Source organism: Leopardus geoffroyi, chromosome B1 (assembly GCF_018350155.1).
Source record: "Leopardus geoffroyi isolate Oge1 chromosome B1, O.geoffroyi_Oge1_pat1.0, whole genome shotgun sequence".
NCBI lineage: Eukaryota > Metazoa > Chordata > Mammalia > Carnivora > Felidae > Leopardus > Leopardus geoffroyi.
Window position 1 is genome coordinate 14,031,505 of NC_059327.1, and position 27,949 is coordinate 14,059,453.

The window sequence follows — 27,949 nt, forward strand, 5'->3', positions numbered from 1 at the left end:
TTGACACAGTTTAAGAGTCCTGTGTTAGTAGCTACTTCATGAAATCTCAGGGCTTTGTGGGGTTTTTTTTTAATTAAAATAAGTTTTTTTTGCCTCAACTACTCAGTTGGTAGATACAGTACTTAAGGGAGCCAACAATTTCGCTGATGAATCCTTTCCCAGAGAAATGGAATTCGCCAATATTCAAAGTACCTCCAGTGATTTTTATCGAATATTCCAAGTGTAATAGGAGAGCCCTAAGCCCGAGTCTGTCCTTTTGAGGATTATGCCCCGACTAGCTAAGTGTTTATGCAATCTCAAGGCTAACGTCGGGTAAACTTCCTGGTCTTACTTTTCCTACTTGGAGGAAGTGTGACTAATAGATCTCTAGGGTCCCTTCCCACCCTAAACACTGTGTGTGTGCTCACGCGGCTGTTTAATTCAGTGATGCCTTTGGTTGTACTGTATTATCGAACAACCTGATGATGAAATTTACTTGATCTTAGGTTAAGACTGTTCGGCAATAAAATACTTACTAAAACACTACTTGGGGAAGTAGGTTATCTGCAAACTTCACTTGCTCGAGTCAACTTTGGAAGACTAAGATGGCATCATTGGTGGGTGGTTGTTTGGTTTTTGCTTTGTTTTTTCAGATTAGTCCCTTCACACTGACATAAATGTCCATCATTACATGTTTTAAACCGAACGAGCGCAGAGCCAGTTTTCTGTGGCTTCATGGATGCCATTTCTCTGTGGACAAGACTAAGAGTTATGTCCAAGAGTGAGAGCTCTTGGCCAGTGGGGCAGAAGCATAGCCGTATGTTCTTCAAGTGAACCCTGAATTGTATTCAAAATGAGTGCCAGGCAGCATCAGTGGCTGGAGAGTGATAGTGAGGGTCCTGTTAAACCATTTTTTTTTCAAACGTTTATTTATTTTTGAGACAGAGACAGAGCATGAACAGGGGAGGGGCAGAGAGAGAGGGAGACACAGGATCTGAAATAGGCTCCAGGCTCCGAGCCGTCAGCACAGCGTCCGACGCGGGGCTCGAACTCACGGACCGCGAAGTCATGACCTGAGCCGAAGTGGGACACGTAACCGACTGAGCCACCCAGGCGCCCCTGCCACTTTTTTTTTTTTTTTTTAAAGAATTAGGTAATTTGGTTGGGCCCTTCATGCACAAAGAATTAGGTTACTTGAAACCCCTGACATAGGGTGACCGTGCAAACTGTAAGGACATTTGGTGAGCAGATCTGCAGGGGTGACGGATGAGCTGGTGGAAGAACTCTTTATTCAACGTTAGCACCTCTGCTCTTCTGCCTGGTTCCTAGATTTGAACTCGTCCGCAAGGCAAGCAGTTTTGCCTTGACTCGTAACGGCCATAAAACAGAACGAGCATTTTTCACGTATTTGAAAACCAACAGGAAACTAACCACACGATCCAAATATGTAGGATTCTCACTGGTATAAATAATAATCGCTCCCGTTTGCGCATCGCCCACCAGCTCCTAGGCACCGTACTTGGTTTTGCACAGACATCAGGGCATGTGAGATGAGGCGACAGTGAGGGATCTGCACTTCCTGTAGTTGTTCAGTTTATTGGCACTTCTGTCCTGCTAAATCCTTTCCCGGTGGCCTTAACCTGTCTCAGGGTGGAGGTCGGATTAGCGTGAGGAGGTTTGAATTCAGCCAGTGGAAGGATCGCCCAAACTGACTCAAGACAAAATGACCGAGCTTGAAAGTGTTGAGAAACGGACTGGGCGTGAGGTGGGCAATGGGGGAGTGTGAGCTAGGAGTGATTGGAAGAGAAAATGGGAGAACAGTCGGCTTGAAAGCACGATGTCGGTATGTGGGAAGAAAGTCGCAAAGTCATCAGCCAACTACGATCGTCCAACAACCAGCCCCTGCTGTTTGTGTAACTTGTACTCTGTCAACAGTCTTTAACATTTTTCTTTCTTTCTTTCTTTCTTTCTTTCTTTCTTTCTTTCTTTCTTTCTTCCTTCCTTCCTTCCTTCCTTCCTTTCTTTCTTTCTTCCTTTCTTCTTTCTTTCTTTCTTTCTTCCTTCTTTCTTTCTTTCTTCCTTTCTTTCTTTCTTTCTTCCTTTCTTTCTTTCTTCCTTCCTTCCTTCCTTTCTTCTTTCTTTCTTTCTTTCCTCCCTCTTTCTTTCCTCTTTCTTTCTTTCTTTCTTTCTTTCTTTCTTTCTTTCTTCCCTCTTTCTTTCTTTCTTCCTTTCTTTCCTTCTTCCTTCCTTCCTTCCTTCCTTCCTTTCTTCTTTCTTTCTTTCTTTCTTTCTTTCTTTCTTCCCTCTTTCTTTCTTTCTTTCTTTCTTTCTTTCTTTCTTTCTTCTTTCTTTTCTTTCTTTCTTTCTTTTTTCTTTTCACAGAATTGATAAGAAAATGTCTGGAGGCCAGAGTGGCTATGAACTCAGTGAAGCCAAAGCCATTCTAACTGAACTGAAATCTATCAGAAAGGCTATCAGCTCAGGAGAAAAAGAAAAACAAGATCTGATGCAGGTATGTTACAAACATTTTGTGAAGTCGGACAGCTGCCTTCTGGGGCCCCAGAAACTCTTATCAGGGCAGAAGCTCTCCATCGGAATCCGGATGGCCTTTTATCACCCTGCCTCATTCACCCAGAACTTGCTCCCATAGGAGATGTTTGTGGGCACTGAGGCAACAGGCTGCCGTGAACGCGTTGGTTCTGAGGTTCTGATGTGCTTGTTTGAAGGCAGGCTTTGGATGGTCTTTGAGACAGGACGTGCTGGATCCTGGAGTCCACATGAGATTAGCATTTGGGGGCACCTGCAACTCACTGAAACTTCATGTGGAAACCAGATAAGCAGGGTTACCTAAACTGTGATCCTCAGCTGGGGACACACAAAGGGTACGTCACCTGTCAACAGCAGGTCGAGGATATGCCCTGAGGAGTATGGGAAAGGCATGTGAGGAGCTTCAAAAAGCTTCGCCCCACCCTAGGTGATTCTGAGGTGCCAGCTGGGGGTGGGGAATGCCGACCCAGCTGGGGGGTGCCCATCTAGTCATCCTAGGAAAGCCGCCGGTGGCAGAAAATCCCCGTGTTAAACCTGTATAGTTCTCAGCCCAAAGGTGAGCCAGCCTTGTGGGTACAAGAAACAACCATTCAGTGATCAGTGTCCTGCATTTTAAACACGTATAGTCAGCAGGCAGTCAGATTTAGGGGGTTTTTAAAGAGCATATCTGTTCCTTCTCTTACCTTCCCTCCATCCCATAATGATCACAAGGTCCAAGAATTCTTTGTGTTTCAGATATTGGGGGTTCTGAGTAAGGATTCAGTCTGTGTCTTTGGGAAAATGTTAGAGCCAGTGGCAATGTTTGCATTCTTAGTAGAACCTCTACATTTAAATACTATATTCAAGTACCTCATGTCAGTTTTCAAAATGCCAACGGAATGTAGGTACATGTTCTTAAACACCTATAATTTTGCATTTGGGGAATTTTGAAATAACCTGCAGGAAGAGATCAAATAGAAAAGACAGTAGTGATAATGGCGAATCCTTGTAAGTATTGACTGTGTGCTGGGCAGTCTTCTCCCTGCCTTGCACGAAAGTAGTTCAGTTAATTCTGACAACAGCCCTTGGGCATGTATTGTTCTCACTTACAGACAAGGAAATTGCAGGACACAAAAGTTAAGTAGCCTCCTTAAAGTCACACAGCTCAGGAGTGGCAGGACTTTGGTTCAAACCTAGGCAGTCTTGCTCCAGAATATGTGGTTTTAAACATACATGGGAAACATAGAAAACTTTATTTGGATATATTTCTATTTTGTCCTACAGCGATCCTGATGATTAAAACAGTAATTCCTAAAATGCACATCAGAGGTCCTTTGGAAAAAATTAATAGTTAGCTTGAGCAAATTTATGTCGGAACTTTATAATTCAGCAGTCTTAGGGTATCTTTGATTCTTCCAGTAAAGAAGAAATTTGGATTTATAAACAGACCAGATTAAGTTAAAAGATTAGAGTCCTTTTCAGTTACTAAAGTATATAAAATAATTAACTAGTAGATACAGAAATCGAGAGTAGAGCTAAGAAGAACATTAGGTGGGTAGCTTCCATGACTTTCAGACCTCTTTGACCATGACCCACAGTAAAGGATACATTCTACATGAAAACCCAGTCAGACACAAATGTCTTTATGTTTGGACACACACACACACACACACACACACACACCATATATCACAGATGTTTGCCTGCTTTTAATACTAGTAATGTGGTCTGAATTGACTTTCTAGTCTCTTCTTTTTCAGCACAAAACATGCCAGTCATGACCTACTAAATTGATAAGGTATACTGTCATCCCAGACAGGCTTGAAAAAATACTACTCTCTCCACTCTACAGGTGAAAAAATAGAAAAGACTTGCCCAAAGTCACTAAAAGGCTTCTATGTTCTTTTCTGTGATATATTTGATATGATCGTTGAAGTCTCATCCCTCTTGTATTTACATTTTGCATAAATGAACCCTTGAAAAAGAAAATAAAAACGGCTAGGTAAAAGGCACATGTCAGATCTCTGATATTTCTAGTTTTTGGGGGACACTTCTCCTTTTTTATTGTAAAAATTGTAAAGATCAGGATTAAATCCTGGCTTTTCTTAAAGTTGGCAATAATGAGCTTCTTACCATTTTTATTAGTGTTAGGGCCAGGGGAGGGTTGGGAACAATTTAGTTAAGATTTTTCTCTTTCTTAATACTTTCACTTGCTCACATCCTCTCTTGAAAGTAAGCTCAGTATATTAAACATGGGTGGCAATGACAGGCACATTCACTGTTGATTATTCACTTTACAAAACCAGACATTATCACTCTGGCATTGCCATGCAGTCAGTGTAAAGATGGGCTGGGACCAGCTGCCAGCACTTCAGCTTCTGGGCCTCAGTTTCCTCATCTCTGACGTTACCAGGAGCAGATAATCTCTTGGGTCCCATCCAGACGTAAAATGGCATAATTACGGAAGTCTGCTAAGTAGGAAGTTTTCTTCTATATCTAAAATGAGATTGCACTGTAGGTATTCCACATTTACATAATTTCTGCTGTATGAAGTGAGTAGTTAAGATGAGTCATTTTAAAACAGAGATCTTTTTGGGGCTCCTGGGTGGCTCAGTCGTTAAGCATCCGACTCTTGGTTTTGGCTCAGATCATGATCTCGCGGTTGGCGAGTTTGAGCCCCACATGGGGTTCTGCACTAACAGCGTGGAGCCCGCTTGGGATTCTCCCTCTCATCCTCTCTTTCTGGCCCTCTCCCGCTTGGACTCTTTTTCTCTCTCAAAATAAATAAATAAACCTTACACAATAAATAAGTTTTAAAAATAGAAATCTTTTCGATTGTTAAAAATAAGAAATGTATGTACTAAATGTAAAGGTGCCATTAAGCACAGCGTGAATAATTCCAGCTTGGGAAAGGTAAGACAATCTGTTTATTATGACCCCACACACTTCCAGAGTCACACGGGTGTATGTGGGAAATTAGGTTCTAATCTTATTTTTTCAATAATTTAAAGTGATACATACCTATTAAAGTAGCTGTTTTTTTTTTCCTATCGAGATCACTTCTTTCAATTTAATTTTACCTGCTGGGTGAGTCTTGCCATCCTAAATGTTAAGTTTCACGTAAGACTTTGTGTTTCCTGAACAGAGTCTCGCTAAGCTGCGGGAGCGGTTCCATTTGGACCAGAGCACGGGCACATCCGAGCCAGATTTGAGGTCCAGTCCTGTGAACTCCCATTTATCTCTCTCCAGACAGACCCTTGACGCCGGGTCGCAAACCAGCATTTCCGGAGATGTAAGTTACCCACGTGAACGGTTGGCCCCAGCGCTGGCCATGATGGGCCTGAATTACAACATGGATGGCAAGTGGGACGGGTGCTCGCTAGGTGGTTTGAATTCCAACTGCGTGGGTTCAATATTTCATATTCAGAGCTTGGTTTTAAAAATCAGAGCCTTATCTTTTCTGTCTGGATGTCACACGTATCAGGATTTGTCTGTGTGAATGCTTTTGCTCAGTCTTTCTCGTATTTATTCAGAGACATTATTGAAAGGTTACAGACACATAAAAATTTAAGTTTTCCCTATTAAATTTAGAGTCTTAGAAATTTAGATCTTTTCAATTAAACATTGAGGCTGATGAGAAACAAAAAATATGCCTTTAAAAGCTAACAGATTTTTTTTTTTATATCCAAGGTTGTTTATATTAAAAGGCATGTATGGTTTATGCCCAGCATTTGAAAATATTTACTATGGCTTTGAAAACTATTAACTATTTTGCCTTCTCTTTGGGATGCTGTTTAACAGACATTTACTTTTCAGTACGTTCCCAGTTTGCGTATTCTGTTCTGCGTCCTTGAATTCTGTGCTATGAAAATAAAACAGGCAGAGATCAACAGTAGGACTTACCTGTTTGAAAAATCATTTTTTGAAGTTGTTTAGTTAATATCATGCATTTGGAAGCTAAATGATGGAAATTTTGGCTCATGGAGACGAAATTAGTTTCAGTTCGTAAACTTTATTGACCTGTATTCCCTTCGTAAACTCTAAAATACCAGAAACATTGACATGATACTTTTTATCTTGAATCTGATGTGTGGAGATAATGATGTTGAAGTCTTTGAAAAACAGACAAGCTTGAATTAAAAAGAAATGTTTTGCCCCCACTGAGACTGGAAAGTAAGTGCCTTTTTAACTGGCGTTCCTGATTTCAAGACCATCTTCGTTAGTTTTCCAATTACTTGTGCTTCCTAGAAACAAAAGCAGTTTACCTTCATTCATTAGCAGAGTTAATTGACTTTTTTCCCTTTTGTTTTTTACCAGATCGGAGTGAGAAGTAGATCAAATTTAGCTGAAAAGGTCAGGCTGAGCCTACAGTATGAAGAAGCCAAAAGAAGGTAACAACAGGGGAGCTATTCAGCGTTCGGTGGTCAGCGGGCGCAAATAGTATTTTCTTTTCCAGAATTAATCTTTACTCGTATAGTGACATCTGCTGGCTGCTCCCCACGCCTTCTTACCAGGTCTGCTCTTCAGGGTTTTTAGATGTAAGGGTTGCAGAGTTCCCCCTCTGCTCGCTGTCTCCCCCTCACCCCAAAGCTAAAGGAAAAGGAGAATTAATGAGAAGTGTGGGCATGAAATTGCCCCCTTGTCTTTTGGAAGAAAGAAGCTTTGAACTTGTCCAATCCTTACTCACAAGTACAAGCGGGAAGATTGGCTGCTTAGGTGGAGTCGTGATATCGGCTCAGGTACAGGACTTAATAGTAGTTGAGCTCTCAGGTAAATAGCTTTAATTCCTTTGATTTGAGGGGAAGACTTCCTGCTAAGGTGCTTGAAGATGCTGCAGTGTCTGTCCCTGCGACTGCCTTCAGGGCAAAGGAGAGATTCTATTTCCCTCCATTCCCTTACAACCCTGTGCTTTCTTTTCGTGCTTCGTGATTCTGTGGAAGGTTCAGGAGACTTCTCCCTCCTCATCCAGTGCACGGGCTCACCTTGTTTTCATAATATGGAGACCTTGCTCATTTTGTAGGGGAGGGTCATACAGCTATGTTTGATTTCATTATTTTCCTCTTAAGAGTTTAAAAATGCTCTGATCACTGATTTGTGATTTGGGAAGACATTGGCAGGAGAGAAACTTCATTGTCACCCTGTAGGTGACAGAGAAGCTTATGTTCCTCCTCAAGAACATGAAAAGCTCAGCTGAGAACCTGCTAGAATGTCAGTTTCCTATAAGACCATCAGATAGATATTGAAGTATACCCATTATTATTGGTGATGAGGATTCTTTAAAAGTAATTAGCAAAAATTCTTAGAGGTTATCTGGCTTTAACAAAGCAATCGTTTGATTTGCCTAAACACAGAATTTGCCTCTTTCGAGCCTCTGTTACTGCTATTACTGGGTTCTTTGATTTACCGAAAAAAAACAAAAAACCCTAACTAAGCTCTGTTCCACAAATTATTAACTGTGTGAGTTTGAACAAGTCACTTAGTCTCTCTGAACATTTCACTCAGCTGATTTTAATGCTTGTAAGTTTTCCTTGTCAGATTTTACATTTCCTGAGGTTCTGAAAAATCCGGTATACTTTCTGGCTGCTTCTCAGTGCCCAGGCCATGCCTTGCCCTCCACCATAAGGACTGAGGATTGCTTTGTGGTTTTGTGGCCTGGTGACGTGAAAGCCTCTGGTGGACGGTGTTTGCGGCCCTCCAGCTGTGAGCACACCAACCCCTTAGCAGCCACAACTCCTGGGCTCTGTTGTAAACAAAGAGCGTTCTGTATCTGGTGTTCTGAAGGACAGTGGCCGTAACTCAGAATTAATTTTGGAGAACCACGCCTCATGCCCTGTGTTCTCTGGGGCTCCACTTGACTTCCCTTGGATCAGCTTGAACTTTCGCTTTACTTTTGCTGCTAACAGTTTATTCCATCTGGAGTTTATACACAGCTCTTCTCTCCCCTGGGTGTCCCCAGAAATCTTCATCATGTCTCGTTCCCCAGATTTGGTGTGCTCTTTCCAAATAAAATTCAAGACCCACCTAATGCCCGATCACGCAAGTAATAGGTGCGTTTCTTTCCTTCATTAAGTCGTCGCTCCCAGTTCTGTTGTTAAGTCAGTCACATCAGAACTTAAGACATTGGTTCTTTCCCACTTGGTTGCCTTGCTGGCCTATTACCATTTGGGGTTTTATTTTAAAGTTACGAGCGATGCTGATGAGAGGGTAGATCTCGAGGGTTTGTGCATATGTTGAAAATGCTTTTCTTCCTCAATTCCGAGTCCGTAAAGAGGCGGGTTGTATTTCCCTGCAACCTGTTTTCTCCTCCAGCCTTTGTTTTATGTGCTTAATGAAGCTAATAATATCATGCTTATTTAGCATTTTGATGATTAATTTTCTAGTACATTGAGACAGTTGCGTATGGTTTTGTGGTTAAAGCTGATGTTACATCTATGGGAAGTGCAGACGGTGGGGGAAAATCACAAGTACGTTGTATATGCAGGGCCAGCTTAAGATGGCATTTTTTTGTGGGGTTTTTTTTTTAAACTAAAACCAGAAACTGTGGAACTACTTCCATCTTTGTCCAGAAAACATTATTTTGTTCATCTTTTTCCTTCCCTTCTACAACTTCTTCTGTCTAAAAGTAAAAAAAAAAAAAAAAAAAAAAAAAAAAAAAAAAAATACCCCCTTTCTCTCTACTCCTCATATTCTAGTATGTGCTGTAACAGCATCCAAAGTAACCATCCAGCTTTGTTGTTGTTTTTTTTTTAATTTTTTTTTAATGTTTATTAATTTTTGAGACAGAGAGAGGCAGAGCATGAACGGGGGAGGGTCAGAGAGAGAGGGAGACACAGAATCGGAAGCAGGCTCCAGGCTCTGAGCTGTCAGCCCAGAGCCCGACGCGGGGCTCGAACTCACGGACCGTGAGATCATGACCTGAGCCGAAGTCGGACGCTTAACCGACTGAGCCACCCAGGCGCCCCCAGCTTTGTTTTTTAATAAGAATATAGATTCCTTGTGCTAACATCAATTGCATTCATAACTTACCTTGATGTTGTGCTCGTGGTCAAAACAGCCACGTGCCATTTACCTCGTGAACAGTCCTGATGGTCCTCACAATGCCGCAGAGCAAGTTCTTTGATTCAGACGGTCAGAATGTTTTTTTTGTTTATTTATGTACTTTGTGATTGAGAGAGAGAGAGAGTGGGGAAGGAGCAGAGAGAGAGAGGAAGAGAGAGAATCCCAAGCAGGCTCCACACTGACAGCACAGAGCCTGACACGGGGCTCGAACTCACGATCCGTGAGATCATGACCTGAACGGAAGCCAAGAGTCAGACGCTTAACCGACCGAGCCACCCACACGCCCCCAGAACATTCTGGTTCCGTCAGAAGTTAACTTTACCAATTAGCGTTAAGCAGTAGACATAGTAGAATCGGAGGTCAGGCAAAATTATGAAACCAGGGAAGTTCCCCTCTGCTGGTTTTTCCTCCTCCTCCCCCTTCTCCCCATCCCTGTCCCCCTCACCCCACCACCTGCTGTCACCGTGCCGGCGAAGGTCCACTGGGAGCTGCGTGCTCCTGGACAGCTCCTGCATACTCAGGGAAACCGGGTCAAGTGCAGGGATGTCTGCGGTGCTGGCTCCACGAGTGCTCCGCAGGCGGTGTGGGCACCGATGTCCCAGTGCACAGCTTCCGGGCAGCAGGAGGCCTGGGGCGAGGCAGGGCTGCTCCCTTTCCCTTGGCGACGTGGAGCCTGCTGGATCGACTTTGTTGTATTACTGGTCACCCGAGCCACCGCTCCGTCCTGTCCCCTCATCCTCCCCGACGGGCTGATAACCCGGCTGCCGCCCCCAGCCGACCCCGGGGACCCCCATCTTACTAGGGGACAGCGTCTTCACCCAGAGGAACAAAACCTGTAGTGATGTCACGGTAGCCGTCATTTACCTGAGTCGTTTTTTTTTTTTAAACGGAAGCCATCTGGGTATCCCTCCTGCCACCCTACCCAGGCAGTCGCACGTCCCGGCGGGCCTGCCCGGGGCTCCCGGCGCTCTCTGCTTTTTAAGCTTCGGTGTACTTTGACCTTCGCTCTTCTTTTTAGCTAGGCGGGTTTGCTTACTTGTGTCTTAAAGGTGAGGAACATGCAGCAGACCAAAGCCAGGTGTGGGGCGTCCCGGGGCTGGAGGGCGGGCTGCGGCTCTTACCTGCCTCCCAGCAGGCGATCACCGCCCCCCCCCACCCCCACCCCGGGGAGGGTCACCGGGTACAGTCGGGAGGGCATCTAGACCCCCAGCCTTGGCTGGGTTGTGTCTTCCCTTTCCTGGGCGTTCTAAGTCTGTGCGCCCCTCTTCTTATCGCTTTATTTTAGTATGGCCAACTTGAAAATTGAACTGTCAAAACTGGACAGTGAGACCTGGCCCGGGGCGCTGGACATCGAGAAGGAGAAGCTGATGCTGATTAACGAGAAAGAAGAGCTTTTGAAGGAGCTGCAGTTTGTCACCCCACAAAAACGCACCCAAGATGAACTGGAGCACTTGGAGGCTGCCAGGCAGCGGCTGGAGGAGGAGCTGTTGTCCGTGAGGGGTCCGCCGAGCCGGGCGCTGGCCGAAAGGTTCGTTTTCCTCCCTGGGGCCCCGGGGCCCCGGGGCCCGGCAGCCCCCGGGGGTGCGTCTTCCCGTGCCCGGGGGCCCATGCCCCCCGGTGTCTGCAAATCTGCATTGCGGCCGTCCTTAGTGGCCCGAGCCCCCCCCCCCCCCCCCCTGGCACCCAGGGCCTTTCTTTCTGTAGGGCGGTGGAGCGTTACCCTCCTGAGGCCCCGTGGTGTCAGCTCCCCTGTTGCGAAGGTGAACTGCCGCGACAGACGTTGAATAAGTAAGGAATGTGGACATAAAGCCAGGAATGCAGCACGTCGCTGACTGAGTGTGATAACAATGGCTATAAACTCCTGCACCCTGATAAGAAAGATTATCTGGACTGTTAGAGCCACTGAAGCTTCCTACTCTGGGTTTTACGACTCACAGGAATGCAAAAGTTTATTGCCTTTCGTTTCACAAGGCAAAGACAACTTGCTCCCTTTGGGTGTCTTAACAGGTCGCAAAATGTTCGCTTGGGTTTGGTTTGTCAGTCGAAACCCTCCTGTGAAGCAGGTGAAGATGTAAAGGGAAATACTTGAAGCAGTTTCCCGATCTTTCTGTGGGAGGGTGTGAGTTGACCACTCCACGTGAAACAGCCAGTTGTGTGAGCGGGAATATCAGGCAGGCGCTGTGCCCAGGAGCCCCGTGTCCAGGCCTCGCTGACAGATGTGGTCAGACGGATGCCTGTTCCAGCCGTGGACCGTGCAGCCTTTCAGAACCACTGCACCAGGGGCGTCCGGGCGGCTCAGTCGGTTGAGCGTCCGACTTCGGCTCAGGTCTTGATCTCGTGGTTTGTAGGTTCGAGCCCCGCGTCGGGCTCTGTGCCGACAGCTAAGGGCCTGGAGCCTCCTTCCGATTCTGTGTCTCCCTCTCTCTCTGCTCCCCCACTCACTCTCTGTCTCGCGCTCTCAAAAATAAATAAAAAGGTTAAAAAAAAAAGTTAAAAAAAAAAAAATCACTGCACCAGCAAGCGCTTTAGGCCAGCAGGTGAGGAGCAGTGCCTGTCCCGGAATGACAGGAAGGAAGGTCACGTTCATATAATTTCAAGTGACCTGGAAGTAACTTTAAGACACCCAGCCATAATCCAACTGCCTTTTTTTTTTTTTTTTAATTTCTTGGCTTCCTGCCTTCTAATTCCTTGTCCCCTTAAGGTTGTGTGTCTACATAATATCAAAATATTTGAAGTGTGGCGCGGGAAACAGTAGGAAGGAGAACCGCTGACGTTCCCGGGTAGGTGTTGGCCTGTGGACTTGCCTGCCCCGAGTTTAATCACCTGGGGAGAGTTGACTTCGGTGAGTTAAATGCCGGTCGAGAGGATGCCTGGCCACAGCTTTACGGAGCAGGCACACGCGTCAGAAGGGAAAGCCTCTGCACCTCGCATTCCTGAAAGAATTCTCGTTGCCCACCTGCCGCTTCTTTCCTCCCTTCCTGCTCAGACATCTCTGTCTAGCAGTGCCGGCTGAAGGCTTTCCCCAAAGGTAGATGTCAGCAAGGCCGGCCAGGGAAAGATACACCCAACAAAGAGCAGAAGGAACAAAAAGTTCTGGAGAGAAGGCAGAGTCCCGTTGTATTCCTGAACTACCTTGATGTCCTGTCCGTGTTTACAGGTCTTAAATTTCTAGGGTAAAAGTTTGATAATTACCAGTGAATAGGACGGAATGAGTAGTTTTTGTGTGGCCCACACACAAAGCAGCAAGCGTATTTGCGTCCTGTGTCACGCTTACTGAGTGTTATCTAATGACACAGGCCTCACGGGGCCAAGTGCGTCCCAGCCATTGTCTATGGTCTGTGTCTGGGAAGGGCCCCTACACGGCCTTTACGTTTGTTCTGGGAGAGAGAAAACAGGTGTGTGTTTGTTTTAATCAGAGTAGCGTCTTGTTTGTCTTTTTTATTAGAGCTAGAACTTCAAAAATGACTAACGAAGTAGCATTAGAAATAGTTTGTTCCCAAGCGCCGAGGCTTTGGCTTTCGTACTTTGGCTTGCGCATAATCCAAGAAATAACTGGAAATAACTGCCCAGATCCCAGCAGAAACAGTAGGTGTGAACCCCTCAGGAAGAGGAACTATGAAATACATAAAAAAAAAAATACCAATTTAGTGAGATCCAGCCCTGGGTTTTGTATCGGATGGGGAGTAGGCAGTTTGACTCTCCTCCTGACTCAGGATACCTGTGTGACCCTGTCTCCCACAATCGGATGTTAATGTTAGCAGGAAGTTCGGAAGTGTGTATGTTTTATATTCGTAGTATGTTGTTGGCCAGAAGCAAATCTCCATCATTGTGTCGTAGTTTGAGGCTGAGGGGACTAACACCCTCTTGCTTGAGCAACTTAAACTTTCCTCACTGCTGTCCTTGGATGCAAAACGGCCCAGCGTCTCCCATGTCCAAAAGAGCAGAGCCACCTGCCGAAGGGAGCACTCTGGGAGCACCGAGTCTTTTGCTGCCCGAGTAGACCCAGATGGGTCGGCTTTGGAGTTTGTTGTCGTCAGCGGTTCTCCTTTACTCCCCTGCGCTCTGTCACCTTTTCTACTTCTGCGTTATTTCCTTCTACTGTCTGTGCATAGAGTATTTCCGCTCTTCTTATTGTTACTGTTGAACTGAAACAGGTGTCTTAGAAGGCAAGAGGGTGGCTCTGAACAGCGGGCTTCCTCGGTGCTACAGCAGGTGGTGGCCGGAGACACTTCCGGGAAATAAGGGTCACCGCACAAGCCTTGGCTTCATCATAGAACAAACTGCTTCACCAGTACGAAACCCCTCAGTCTCCCCTTGGCATCTGCACGGCCGTCAAAGAAACCACTTCTGGGTCCCCCCAACTCTCCCTGTTTTCCATTTATGTTGTGGGTTTCTCATCATTTGGGGGGCGGGGTGGCCTCAGGCAAGACTCTGAGCCATGACTGAATTTACATCTCTGAAGGAGCTGAACTCTCCCGAATTTCGTGACCCCAGAGACCCCCAGCTTTGTGCCCCCAGCACCACCACTCTGTGGGCAGAGCACTCAGATGAGGCGAGGGCGCTCCCACCTAGGGCAGCAAAGCAGTTTGGGAAGAGGGAGACCTCCCTGTGAGGGATCAGCAGCAGAGAGAAATGGTTCTCAAATGAAAAACGTCACGGCGTCTAGGATTTCTCACACAGCTTCCGTATTCTCTCCATACAGCTGCTGAAATTCTAAAACCTCTGTGCTTTTCCGCAGCTGATAAGATCTTAACACTGCTCCTTCTTTCCTCACAAATCTCGTCTTAAATCTTGCCGAGATGTCTTCGTTGTCCCTTAATTACATGAATGTTTTTGTCTCTGCTTCTGAACAAATGTTAAAGCAAGTAGGTGGGGGTATGAGCGTCATTTATTTTTTAACGGAAAAGGAACAGCTCACTTGTATAGATGGCGTGACATTTTCCCTAGGTGGAAAGTTCTGGGTAGTCATCATCAGTCTTCATCAGTCTTTAAAACACCTCGGGCAGGTGCTTCTGTCTCTCAGGGAGTGAGGGCAGAGAGAGGGCGGAGTGAAGGCCCTGCCCGGGTCTTGTGTAGAGCAGAGGAATGGAGAGTGTGGACGGTAGGACCAGCGGGAGGGGCCGAGTTGAAATGACCCTTTCTCAGCTTGGAGAAGGGCTTGCGGAGCCTGGGATGCACCCTCGGGAAGGGGCTGATGATACCTGAGCAGTTTCTTCTTATCCCTGGTCCAGAGGAAGTTGGGGAGAACGCTTCCTACAAAGGACCCCTGGGATCTGAGGGAAGCTGCGGGCTTCAGTGACTCCCTCAGAGACGAGGGTCAGGTGCTTGACCGAGGACGGCCACTCCACGGGAAGGGCTTCTGCGACTCTCCCGGGTGCTTCGTTGTGCTTCTCCCAGCAAAGACACAAGCACAAGGGAATGTCTTCAGGCAGCCTGGGCAGACCTGGGGCTCGCCTTCCAGGAGCTTCGGGTCTGACTGGGGAGCATGCAAACAAGAACACGAGGCCAGGTCTCAGTGGTTCAAGTGACCATAAGAGGGCCTTCGCAGTCGGCTGGGGGAGGCCGCAATGGGGCTGTCGCTTGTGCCTGAGAGGCGGAAAGCTTTGGATGCTAAATTTCGCAGGAAACATGGTAATGTCATACCGAGGCCTCCTTAACCCACTAGAAAAGCCTTCATTTGTTCGTGCAGGATTTAGTTTTAAAACTTATCTAACAATGTTTCTCCTGTTTCAGAAGACATGGGTGGGTTCTTGGGCTTTCTCCAGACCTTTATACCTTCTGATTCAGTTAATCTAATTCATATTCATTTTCTCCCCTGTTGAGTTTTTGTTTATATTTAAGAGATTAAAAAAAAATAGGGACTGTATTCCTTTTCGAAATACACCTTTGAAAGCTGGGAATTAAGAATTTATCATGCTTTGAAGTGCTAAACAAAATGACAAGAATTGCTTTTTTTTTATTTTAACATATAATGAAATTGTGTGGGTGACACATCAAAGGACAGATAGCTATAAATAAAATATGGGCATGTTTCCTTACTGCCTAAAACATACATTTCAAAGAGGTGAGAAATTAGGGAGATTTTCTCTTTCTCCAAAAAAAAAAAAAAAAAAATCGCTAATTTTTATATCCCCACCTTGCAAGGCGTGCTGAGGCTCTGAACAAAAAGCATGTGTTTTGATGTCTGTGGAGTACTTTCTCGTACATCACTGCATTTGATCCCTTTAACAGCCCTCGCGGGCAGACACAGTAGGATTTTAATCGCCGATTTGCAGGGGAGAAAACTGGGACCCCTTGACTAAAGTGACTCGTTTAAGGACACACGGTTCACAGCAGCAAATCCACTGGAAACCCTGGTGGTTTTCTGGGTCCCACTCTGCCGTGGTTGGCCGCGCCGGACGGGCTCAGGCCAGGGACGTCTGAAGTCCTACAGCTGACACTGACCACAGGCCCGTTAACGTCTTAAAATAACTTAGTCAAAAACACGGTTCTCTAACCCTGGAAATTTTTTTTTTTTTTTTTTAAACTTGTTCGGTTGAACGTGGATGAAATTTCACGATAATGGGCACAGGCGATGAGATGCGTTACGGTAGGAACCGAAATCACTTTTGTGCCTTTTCCTTGTTTAAACTGTTAAGCCCAAATGAGCTCACGCTGGCAATATGGACTAATTTGTTTCTTAATCGCTGAAATTCTCATCCAAGTAAGATTGGAATTGTTGTCACTAAATATTCGTCCGGAACGGTCCTTGTCAATTCCAGCCCTCACAATGGTCCTTCACAGATTGGCTGTCGCTCCTGTCAAGTGTCGTAGTAATTTAAGCCCAGGTCCCAGGCCTGTGGAAGGATTCTGTAATCTGTGTTAGTGGTTTGTGGTTTTCCTCCTCACTGTCTTTCTCTACCTCATAAGGGCACAGGGGCTTTTTTTTTTAATCCATTTAAGAAAATAGCAGGTGATCAAAAGGTTTAAACTTCCCAGTGAAGTTGGAGACTCGGGCTAGGTGTCCCTCTTCCTCTGGCGTGGCTGTGGACTCTGATGCCCACTTCACTCCTCGCTGCCCTTCTGTTCTCTCTCTGGCCGACCCATTGGGATTTCCCCCTCGTGGTACATAATGTCTATGGAATCAGAATCTTTTCCTTCGGTTTCCACGCCTTACCGTCATTGCATGGAAGTAAATGCATTTGTTTCTTTTCTCCAGATTGCAGTTGGAAGAGCGAAGGAAAGAGCTGCTACAGAAACTTGAGGAAACTACTAAATTAACTACTTATTTGCACTCACAACTGAAAAGGTAAGCCTGTTCGGCCCTTGAGGGAACAAGAACATTCAGGCATGTTTTGGTCCATCCTTGATGACTTGGGTCAACTCTTTGAAAGTAAATAAAATAGTGATGACTGTACAGCTGAAACTTGGATGATCAAATTTAAAGTTGTATAGATTTTTTTTTTTTCCCCACGAACCCCAAGGTCACAATGTGGAATATGTGTGAAATACGTTGTGGGAAGAAGATCTATTGTAGCTATGAGTGCATACTTAGGAAAAGGACACATTTCTCCAACTCGCCTTTTCCTTGAAAAAGGGAGGGCGGGGATGACTTGCCTTCAACTAATTAACTGCCCATTCGCTCCTTCAGTGTGCCCACAGAGGAGAGGAACGGACAGGGAGACGGGCTTGTGTGCAACCCCCTTATTCTTATAAGCTTGCCTTTTCCCTCTCTAGAGACTAAAAGCTTTATTCTTTAAGCAGAATAACGGCATTAACACTCTACCGTCTCTGCTTTTTCTCCTCCTTCAATATTATTATTTTAAAATTTTTTAAGTGTTTATTGAGAAAGAGAGAGAGAGAGCATGAGCAGGGGAGGTGCAGAGAGAGAGGGAGACACAGAATCTGAAGCAGGCCCCAGGCTCTGAGCACAGAGCCTGACATGGGGGCTAGAACTCACAAACCGTGAGATGGTGACCTGAGCCGAAGTTGGACGCTTAACCAACGGAACCACCCAGGTGCCCCTCCCCCTTCCACATTATTAAACTGCGTAGTTGCTTCTCGATATCTGTGCAGGTAGATTTATCAATAAGTAGTTATCACTTTTTTTTTTCTTTTTTAATTTTGCAACAGGGAAATTAGTCAGAACAGAACTGCTATTTTGAGAGGACTCAGGGAGCCAGCTTGAAAGTGCTCAGGAGTCACCAAGGCTATAGGTGGTATAGTGGCAGCCACCCCCCCCCCCCCGCCCCTGTCATGACGTTATTTGGCGCCTCGGGGGGGGCCGGAGGGCACGGTGCTTGGGTGTTGCGTGTCGTACCACTTGTCACAGTGAGTGCTTCCCCCCCTCAGCCTCTCCGCCAGCACCCTGTCCGTGTCGTCCGGGAGCAGCCTGGGCTCCCTGGCCTCCAGCCGGGGGTCTCTGAACACCTCCAGCAGAGGGTCGCTCAGCTCCCTCAGTTCCGGAGAGCTCTATTACACCGGCCAGAGCGACCAGGTAGACGCGGATTATCAATGTAAACTGGACCTCCTTCTGCAGGAGAAAGGCGGCTACATTCCTTCTGGACCCATCACCACCATCCATGAAAACGAGGTGGTCAAGTCCCCCAGCCAGCCTGGCCAGAGCGGCCCCTGTGGGGCGGCAGCCACAGCCACAGGCCACACTCCCCCACGGACTGAGGCCCCCAAGTCTGTGACGTCCCTGTCCTCACGGTCCTCCCTCTCCTCCTTGTCCCCTCCCGGCTCCCCCCTGGTTCTGGAAGGCACGTTCCCCATGTCTTCCCACGATGTCCCTCTCCACCGGTTCACTGCTGACTTTGAAGACTGTGAATTGAGTAGCCATTTTGCAGACATTGGCCTCGGTGACAATCAGATCTTGCTGGACTCGAACTCAGGAGGAGCGTCCCAGTCTCTCGCAGAGGATAAAGACCTCAGCGAATGCGCCCGGGAGCCGTTGTATGAAGGAACTGCAGGTAAGCCGAGACCTTGGCTTCCACGCTTTCCCTCTTAATTATTTTCAGAAGAGTGACAAGAGGGTTACCTTTTCCACATAAACAAATTGTGCTGGCCCCCTTCTCTGTCTGCTGCGAATTCATTTTGGCTTCACTCGAGGAGGAGTTTTTAATTGATACACCCGGACTAGACATTTTTTTCTTTAACAGCTAAAAGTCACTTTCCCTATTTAATAGACTTAATCGTTAAGTATCTGTCCTGTTGTCCAGAAACCCTCTGTACGGTGGCAGCCGGCTGGGAACATGTTTTGTGAACACACGTCATACTTCCACATAGATTCTCGTTCTGAAATAGCAAGGCAAAGAAGAGGGCTTTCTTTTAAAAGTCGGTCTAAAACAGATTAAAACCAAGGCAATTAGCATACCAGCTAATTAGTACCGGGGTTCAGTGTTTGGACTGCTCGGGGAATTCTATATAAATACAATTTTTGTTTCGTGCCAGACTCTCCCTTTCTGCCTCAGTTTGGGGGAAAGCCGGTTCCGAGGTGCCGGTGTTACCCTGCCATCTTGTGGCCACGTTACTTTTTGCAGCCCGGGGAAGGAGCTGCCCATTGACTTCTCACTGCTGCCTTTGTACTCAGCCACAGAAACAGAGGGAGAATCGAATTCTTTTTCTTTTCATGTTTGTATCCCTTTGCAAGGCGGAAGCTTTCCATATATTCGGTGTGGCTGTAAAGGAAACAAGATGCCTTGCCTTGCTGGCAAATGACCATAGCTGTGGCCTGAGGAGGACGGCGGGTTTCGGAGCTCGCCCGGAACAGAATGTGAAAGAAAAGCCCCAGTGCTGGTCCCCAGGAGCCCCGCTCGGATCTGCACTCGGCTGCCTCGTTCGCCCACGCGAGGGGACAGGCCTCTTTACAAGCATTTTCCTGCCCTTTCGAGAAGACTGTTTTGTATTTCTGGTCCTAAGAATTCTAAGCATGAATTGATTGGCCAACCCAGACGTTTAAAGAGAGAGGCGGATCCATCGCGTTTGTGTGGTTTCTAGTACTGAAGGCCGGAGCGCCACCTGTTGGTGGCCCGGAGCAGGGGCAGAAGCAGGGCACGCGGGACACGGGTGTGGTTTGTGCGGCGCTGCCTGGAAGGAGCCAAAGTTACAAGTCCCGTGTTCATTCAGATCATCAGCATCAGAGACAAGAAGCACAGGAGTGGCCTTTCCCTAGTGGCCAGGAGGGAGCAGAAGCCAGCTGTGGGGCCGCCCTCCTGCCCCCCCCCCGGAAAGGAGTGCGGTGTGTGGGCCGTGCGTTCTGGCCCCGGAGCCGGTTCGGGCCTGCGCTCTTACTTTGGTGCAGTGAGCGTGAGCGCCTCACCCAGGCCGTCCGCCTTGTTGCTCCTCCCCTGCACGGTGGGAGTGACACCGTGTCCACCTCGTGGGGTCCTGGGAGGACGGGTGCCTAACACCTCATGGGGTCCTGGGAGGAAAGGTGTCTCCACCTCGTGGGGTCCTGGGAGGACGGGTGCCATAGCACCTGTAAAGCATCGCCCTGCGCCGGTGCTCGGCTCTCAGTTCACGTGATTAATACCACCGTGTCACCAGGGACAATACAAACCGCGCCAAACACAGCTCCTTCCACAACACGCTGAAATTTATGAAAGAAAGACCAAGCAAGAGAGGAGAGCCGAGTGTATTCTGTGCCATTCGTCTGTGCTTGGGACCTGAAGGATCTTGAGCGTTGCGGCTCTTTGCCCTCTTTGTGCGTCTGGAATTCTCTAGCGACTCTTCTCCACACTCAGTTCTCAGGGGCGGGGCAGGGAGGCCGGCCCGACAGTCGCCCGGGGTCCGAGCCCACCTGGGTCCTTCGGCCTCTGCCCGGCCGTAGCCTCGCTCCTGCCACTGGGTCTGCGGCTGTGTCTGAGAAGTCTGTGTCCGGAGCCCAGTGGCGCGGAAGCTTCCGGGACACGGCTTTTAGCTTTGAAACGCATATTCGATCGGAAAGCTGCTACTAAAAAGTCCCCCTAAAAGAATTACGTCCGAGAGTTTTACTTGTGAGGAGTATCCAGTGTCGAAGACAACTAAAAAGCACGTTTTTAACCGTAAAGGCTAGTAATCCCCTTCAGGCCAGATCGCCAGCGCTCGGTCCTCTCAGGGAGCGTCTGCCCTCCGTGCGGGGGCGGGCGGCCCATGGTGGTGACACGGCTCGGCCCCCTCACCACTCTGGAGTCTTCCGCAGGTAAAGTCGGACTTCCCTCATGCCCGTCTTGCTGGAGGACAGAGACCCCGTCGGAATGACGACGAAGGCCTTCCAGTCGGTCTCTGTCATGGTCAAAGTCAATTTCAGCTGCTGTGGCTATTCCTGGGGGTAATCAGTAAATCATGCCGTCACCTTCACCCCTCACAAAGGCGGGGGGGGGGGGGGGAGGGTGGTGGGCGGAGAGCGGCACTTCGTCATCAAGGAAAGAGCATTCCCACCGCCGGAAATAAAAGGGGGAAACGCAGCAATCAATCCCGTAATCTGAAGCCGTAAAACTTAAACGTCTTAACAAGATGTAAAGTCGCGACTCAGAAGGGGGGCGAAATGCCTACCAGGCCTCATCCCTGCTCCCTCGCTGGAGGATGAAAGCGCTCCACAGGCTTGCTGCTTATTACACAGAATCGCAGCTTTAAATGAACGCTTCTTGGTCACTGCAGGATGCAGGGTATGAATATGAGTTAGGGATAAAAGTTACGTGGTAGTTGGTGCGAAGGATTCAGTGGCACGAAGTTTTTTTCAACGCTGTTAGCCGGTGAGGAATTCTAGAAGTCAAAGACTTTTTTTTTTTTTTTTTTGCTTTTACTTCTCTGAGAGACGCAGAATATGGCCTGTGGAGAGAAGGGGAGGGCAAAAGAGGCAGGAGCCTGTCTGCCATTGAGGACTAGATACCCTCTGTTGCAGAAACACCTTTAATACTGGAGGGACGCGGCCTCCGTGCCGAGTGCGTGGTAACTGCAGTGACAGAGAGAGGCGAGGGCCCAGTGAGGGTGTCTGTCGTCTGCCCCTTCCCCTGACGTCCATCAGGACAGAGGAAAACCGCAGTCTCTCCAACGACGACCAAGCTAACCGGCGTCCCGAGAAGTCCCGGTGCCTCGAATCGGCTACATCTGTTGATTCACAAGGCAACGTCCTTGAGCCTCAGGCGGAAGGAAGTGTTTTGGCTTTCTCATGACCAAACCGCGTGTGTGGTTTTATACTTAACTTTTCTGAATGATAAACCCTAAGAGGAACTATCGCTCGCCCCTCCCTAGATGTGGAAAAATCATTACCAAAAAGAAGAGTGATCCACCTGCTTGGGGAGAAAAGTGCTTGCGTGTCAGCTGCTGTGTCCGATGAGTCTGTGGCTGGAGACAGCGGGGTCTACGAAGCTTTCGTGAAACAGTAAGGACTTAGCGGGAGTGCTTTTCGGTGACCCTGTATGTCCTCATAGCTGCGCACGGAGGTGGGGGGGCGGGAGGACTCTGGACTGATTGCACCAGCGCCCTTAGTCTGCTCGTGCAGTGGTAAGGGTCGTCGGCCCTTAAGAGGGGGTAAGGGTCGTGGGTGTTAAAGAGGTGAGGTGCCTGAAAATTTCTGTACACCAAAAACATCCCACCTGACCCGCTTGGAGACTTAAAATTTGATGAAAAAATTTTTTTGTTAATGTTTATTTATTTTTAAGAGAGAGAGAGAGAGTGTGTGTGTGTAAGCAGAGGAGGAACAGGGAGAGAGGGAGACACAGAACCCGAAGCAGGCTCCAGGCTCTGAGCCGTCAGCACAGAGCCCGACGTGGGGCTCGAACCCACAAACCGTGAGATCGTGACCCCGGCCGAAGTCAGACGCTTAACCGACTGAGCCACCCAGGCGCCCCTAAAACTTGATTTTAATGAGAATATTGGAGGCGTTGGCCAGTACCCAAATGGCACATGAAGTTCCTTGTGTCTTTCTGAGAGCCTGGAGTATGTCTCGGGGTGTGGTGGGCCCCAAGGAGGCTCGGGAAAGTCTCAGGCATCAGGAAGTCTTTCCCCTCAAGGTTCGTAAGCAGACTGCTCTCGAAAAGGTGAAGAAAGATTTAAAAGAGTGAGCTTTCACTGGGGTCCGGTCCACTGGGTGGTGTCGGAGGGCTGTGAATTCAGGTTTTCATTCGGAATCATTAAGTGGCAAACGGTAACCATCACGGTCAATACCCCTGCTCCTAAATGGGTCCCCTACACCCGCTGCCGCCCTGTCCCTAGGCCCAGTGAAGTTGAAGATGTTCCGTACAGTGAAGGGGATGTCACCATCGTGGAGACTGCCCAGGTGCAGATCGGACTCAGGTAAGGGAAGGCCCCCCGGGGACGGACGGTTCTGGAACTCGGTGCAGCGACGAGTGGCCTGTGCTCTCTCCTGGTCTCATCAGCTCCTCTCTTGACAGATATGATGCCAGAAGGTCAAGTTTCATGGTGATTTTAGCACAGCTCCGAAATCTCCATGCCTTCCTGATACCTCACACTTCAAAAATGTAAGTAAAATTAGCGAAGAACAAGTAGGGGAACTGAAAATTGTTCCCGTCTGATAAATTGTCCGTTGTAACCGAGCAGTTCATCCAGATAAAGATGAGAAGGACGTGGCCGGGCCGACCACGTCTTAATCCACAGTGGGTAAAACAGAAAGAATCAGAGAATGTGCAAAAACCATATTAGATGTTGATCCTTATGCAGCCAATTCGTTAATTCGCCTGGGAACCAAGATTTTTGAATCTCCCTTTACAGCCAGAAATTCTATATTGTGCTATGTTGGGGCCTGGTTGTGGTTGTTGTTGTTGTTGTTTTTTAATTTAATTAAAATGTTTGTGGTTGCCTAATTATGACCGCTGTTGGTTTGCAGGGATTTTCTGATCTGTTCCAAGAAAATGTGGTGATTAAATTTATCAGTACAACTTTGCCAAACACCTTATCGTGTTACGTGTAACGCGTCCTTAACATCAAGTATTCGTTTCCCCGTGACCATTAATTTCTTAAAGTTACTTCACGTCGTCAAATGAAGTGATGTCATTACTGCTCCGTAGTCTGTTGCTTAGGGACTGTGTTTCCTGACAGGTATCTCTAGCAACGTTTACCACCATTCACACTTTCTGGAGTCAGCGTTTCAGGGACTCTCTTAACAGTCCATGGCTATAGAGCACCAGAAAGAAGCCAGATTTCAACTGAGCACCTCTGACTTCGAATCCAGAATCCATATGTCCTACAGCCTTGCACTCAATAATATGTTCAGTCTGCCAGTACAAGGGCTTGGAAAGAAGAAAGTTCTATTGAGGGGTGACTCCCCCCTCCCCAGACTCTGTACCCAGCCAGGTGGATGTTTTTCTCATTGATAGAGTATATTCCTCAATGAGAAAGACATTGAACGGAGTAAATGTAAGAGTTCTGGATGCTTTCCCTATGGGTTTACTTTTAACCACACCTGAATATTCTAAGAATTGTCAGAGAAAAACTAGATCTAAATAAAAATGTAGCTAGATGGAGATCATTCAGTAGGCAGTAGATTAGAGCTGGTGGGTGTCTGTGTGTTAATGACCGTCAAGGCCGGAGGGGCGTAAGATTCCAGGGGGGGGAGTGGGCTCACAGGACCTCCTGAGTCAAGGTGTGGGTGGGATCCGCATTAATAGCAAAACCAGTAAAGAAGGAATGCTTACTGGGGAGTATCTGGATCACCCCAGAGAGCCTGCTTCCCGGGACTGAGATTAGGAAGTCCAGCCAGGGAAGACTGGCTTCGTATTGTTATTTGTGACTTCTCCCTGCCAGTAAATACGCGGACATACTGGAACGTTGGCAGCCTTTTCATTTCGGGGTGGCAGGTCTGGGAGATGACGGTTCCCCCAGGGATCGAACCTATGAACAGGGAGAGCCAGCCCACAAGCCCAGGAGACAACCACAGAAGGGCCCAAGATCAGGCATTTTCTCAACCTCGTCCTGTCGGGACAGGGCTCCCCAAATGTCCTGCCGCTGCCACTCCGGTCACTCTCACGTTCCCCCCAGGGAGTCACAAAGCGCCCCTGAGGTACGGTGACAGCCAGCACAGCTCAGGACCCGTGTCAGCACTCAGGCAGTGAGTTCAGCAGGCTCTTCTGCAACCCCCACCCCCTGTCCTCCCCAGCTCGCAGGCAGTCACTCCTCTAACTGGTCTGAACTTCGCCGAGACGCATAGCGCCACGTTCCTAAACCCGTACCTGAAAGCCTTGGCCCAAATAATGGCACTGCAAAAAGTGACAGCTTGTGTGAAATATCTTCGGCCAAGGCCCACTAGTCTACTAATGCTGAACCTCCGTAATCAGTGTCGATGTCAAATACGGAAATAACGTGGCGTGCCTCGGCCCTGCACCTGAATTTACAGCTTTCATAATTGGAGAAAGGCGTCTTTTAGAGTATGAATTAGACAAGGCTGGAATTGGGGGTGGGGGAGGGACTCAATGGGTGTTCTCTTTCTGGGATTGAAAAGAAAATACCTCGCGCTGTTTCTAAGGATCGTGAACCCTCACATAACGGGTGCTCAGAAAAATCATTTGAAGGCAGTGTTAGAAGTTACCGTTTTCCGCGAACTCTTCCTCCGAATTTTACAAAGCGTAAGCCTCTTAAAACAGTTTGTCGTATCTGAAACTTCCGTGATGCTAGACAATTAAAATTTTTAAGTTTTCTTATATGCTACTTAGCCTTTCTTTTTCACTAGTAGGATAATGTATTCCATTCCTGGGAAATGATCATAAACACCTCTTGTGTAACACTGAGGGTGAATATTCTCTGGGACAAAGAAAGCATGATTCTGTCTTCCCAGGCTCAGGAAGCTTTATTTTGGAATTGGCTGTACGTGGGCAGGTGGGATGTTAAATTCGTCCGCCCCGCAGATTTTCTTCCTCTTCACTTTCCCATCGTGCACCTCTGCCGCAGCCCTGTGGCGAGTGGCAGGCTGGGGCATAGCTCGCCCGGGTGGGTCACAAACACGGCCCCTCTGCCGCCGAGCGCGGACGGACCCGTTATGGCACCAGTCACGGTTGACCATGAACTCCGTGTTCCCGTGTTTCTCTCTTTTGCGGATCATTTCAGACGATAACTGTGAGTCTGGGATCACTGAAGTGCGCGTGAAATCCGTTTTGCTCTTGTTCTTCGCAGATATTTCAGGGTTGCTCTGCTTCCCTCCTCAACTGACGTCAGCTGTCTGTTTCGAACGAAAGTCCATCTAGCCACAGAATCCATTCTGTTCAACGATATGTTCCGGGTGGCCATCTCCCAAACAGCCTTACAGCAGAAGACGCTGAGAGTGGATCTCTGCTCTGTCAGTAAACACCAAAGTGAACAGTGCCTGGTAGGTCGTGTTGCAATTACCATTATCAAGTAACACCTCTGGTTGCATATCCTGACAGTAGCCGTCTAGCTGCTGTTTGCCAGCCCCGATACCGCTCTAGATCTGCCCAGTGCCGTGGACACGCCCAGTGATGGGTTCCTTTTTTTTTTTTTTTTTTTTTTTTTTAATCTGGAGTAGTGATTTCTGGCTTTCATCCTCTTATTCGAGAACTTTCAAATCTGCTTCTTAACTGTGATTTTCTGGAAACCTACCCAGTCTACCCTTTGGCTAAAGCCGAACTCTGAGCTCTGTCACGACTGTCACTCCGAGCGTGTTTATTATTCCCAGCACGAGTGTTGTGCTCGGTGCTCCGTATGCGTTCTGTCATTTAATCCTCGCGACTGTCCTAGGGAAAAGGTATGATGACCCTCCTTTCAGATAAAGAACTGCTATACGAGGTAGTGTGTCCGGGGTCACACAGCCGGTGAGGGATGGAACCAGGTGTCAAAACGCACCCCACGCATAATGCACCGTCACAGATTGAAATCAGACTGTGTAGTCCCATTATTCTCCTCAGCCCTGACGTTGCAGCTTCTAGGAAGACTTCAGTGTTGCTGTTGAGAGGAATATGATATTTAAACACTAAAGCAAAAGACTTCATATGTCACTAAAAGTGAGTTTTGCTCACCACTGTACATAATAACCAGAGAACCGTTGCACAGCGGGAAGGTGACACAGGGGGGTCAGATGTGAGCCTCTAGAGATGTGCCCGTGCGTTCAACGACAGCACGGGTCTCTGGTTGACTCTCCTTTGCGGTACAATGGGAAGCACGAAAACACGCTTCATGACGAGCAAAGTTTAAAAGGTAGAGAGACTTCTTGTAAGTATTTCCTTTTCTTTATATGAAAACGATATTTGATAATATTACCTGAGAATAAAAAAAAAAGAAGCAAAGGTAACAGACAGACTCATTAGGCTGTCAGAAAGGCGTGTACCACAATAGATATGGATGTCGGGAGCTCTATAAAATTAGTAGGTATGTTAATTAATCTCCTTTAAAAAAAATGATACAGTTCAGTTAGATTCTGGCTCATATGTGTGATTCGCTGGAATGTAAAAGCTTTTTTTGACGTACTACTAACTTACCCAAATTAAAATTTTGCCGTCTGGTCTCTCATCTAAGAACCACTATAGAGTTTTTATTTGTTTTTGAACTTTACAGTGGACAATGGGTTTCTGTGAGTAATAATCAAATGTTGCAGCATAATGTAAGAGGTATTATGGTTTCTGCTTAGTCGTTTACTCTTTCAATTTTCATTTTTTGTCTTTTCATTTAAAAATAATTCCACACGTACAGAAAGTTGCATGCTCTGTCATTAGGTTTTGGCAAAATAGTATCTCACAAAATAATCCTAGGGTTGGCTTCTAGATTGGGATTATTTCTTATTTAGTCGCACCTAAAAATATAAGACATCTTCAGGTTTAAAAAAAAAAATCCACCAATGCTGTAGAACATGAGTATTGCATGTTTTAAATCCTAACGCAAGCTTTCCCAATAATCTTAACTGTATGAGAGGAAGCAAATATGAATTTAAACATGTTATTTTCTCTCTTCTTTGCTCCCCCCGCCCCCTTCATTTCACATAGGCTGGAACTCAGATCAGTTTGGCCGACTTACCGTTTTCCAATGAGATTTTCACTCTGTGGTATAACTTGCTGCCTTCTAAACAAATGTCTCGCAAAAAGAATGGCGAAGAAAATGAGGATTCCGTATTTCAACCAGACCAGCCGTTAATCGAGCCTATAGACTTGGTGAGTCACGTTCGGTGAAAGGGCTCATAGTATGACCGGATGAAACCGTGCGGAATGGCCGCGGTGCCCACTTGCTCCCACACGCTTTCACATAACTGTCCTCTCCTCCTCTGACCGCTCACCCTTCCTCCCGGCTTCCCAGCAACGACGACACCAGACGCTCATTTCTGGTCACACGTCCTTCCGTCACAATAAACCGATGCAGAGCCTTCATTGGTTTAGGTGACCATGGAAGACCTTTTGATTTAAATTAATACTTCCGTGCGGTTGTGTGCGCGTCTTTGATTCCACTGCCAGGTTATCCGTTCGGAACT

At 47.3% G+C, this 27,949-nt stretch overlaps 1 protein-coding gene across 5 annotated transcripts in view; it reads left to right on the top strand.

The window, feature by feature from the left end:
- WWC2 (WW and C2 domain containing 2) overlaps nucleotides 1–27,949 on the top strand; it is a 208,383-nt gene that overhangs the window by 136,285 nt on the left and 44,149 nt on the right. For all 5 annotated transcript variants that reach the window (XM_045452603.1, XM_045452621.1, XM_045452614.1 and 2 more), the window contains 11 exons: nucleotides 2,362–2,491; nucleotides 5,651–5,797; nucleotides 6,823–6,896; nucleotides 10,850–11,092; nucleotides 16,763–16,852; nucleotides 17,896–18,515; nucleotides 21,778–21,907; nucleotides 22,741–22,821; nucleotides 22,920–23,006; nucleotides 25,651–25,843; nucleotides 27,471–27,635. In XM_045452603.1, the coding sequence (XP_045308559.1) occupies nucleotides 2,362–2,491; nucleotides 5,651–5,797; nucleotides 6,823–6,896; nucleotides 10,850–11,092; nucleotides 16,763–16,852; nucleotides 17,896–18,515; nucleotides 21,778–21,907; nucleotides 22,741–22,821; nucleotides 22,920–23,006; nucleotides 25,651–25,843; nucleotides 27,471–27,635 (1,960 nt within the window). The remainder of the gene's footprint in view (nucleotides 1–2,361; nucleotides 2,492–5,650; nucleotides 5,798–6,822; nucleotides 6,897–10,849; nucleotides 11,093–16,762; nucleotides 16,853–17,895; nucleotides 18,516–21,777; nucleotides 21,908–22,740; nucleotides 22,822–22,919; nucleotides 23,007–25,650; nucleotides 25,844–27,470; nucleotides 27,636–27,949) is intronic.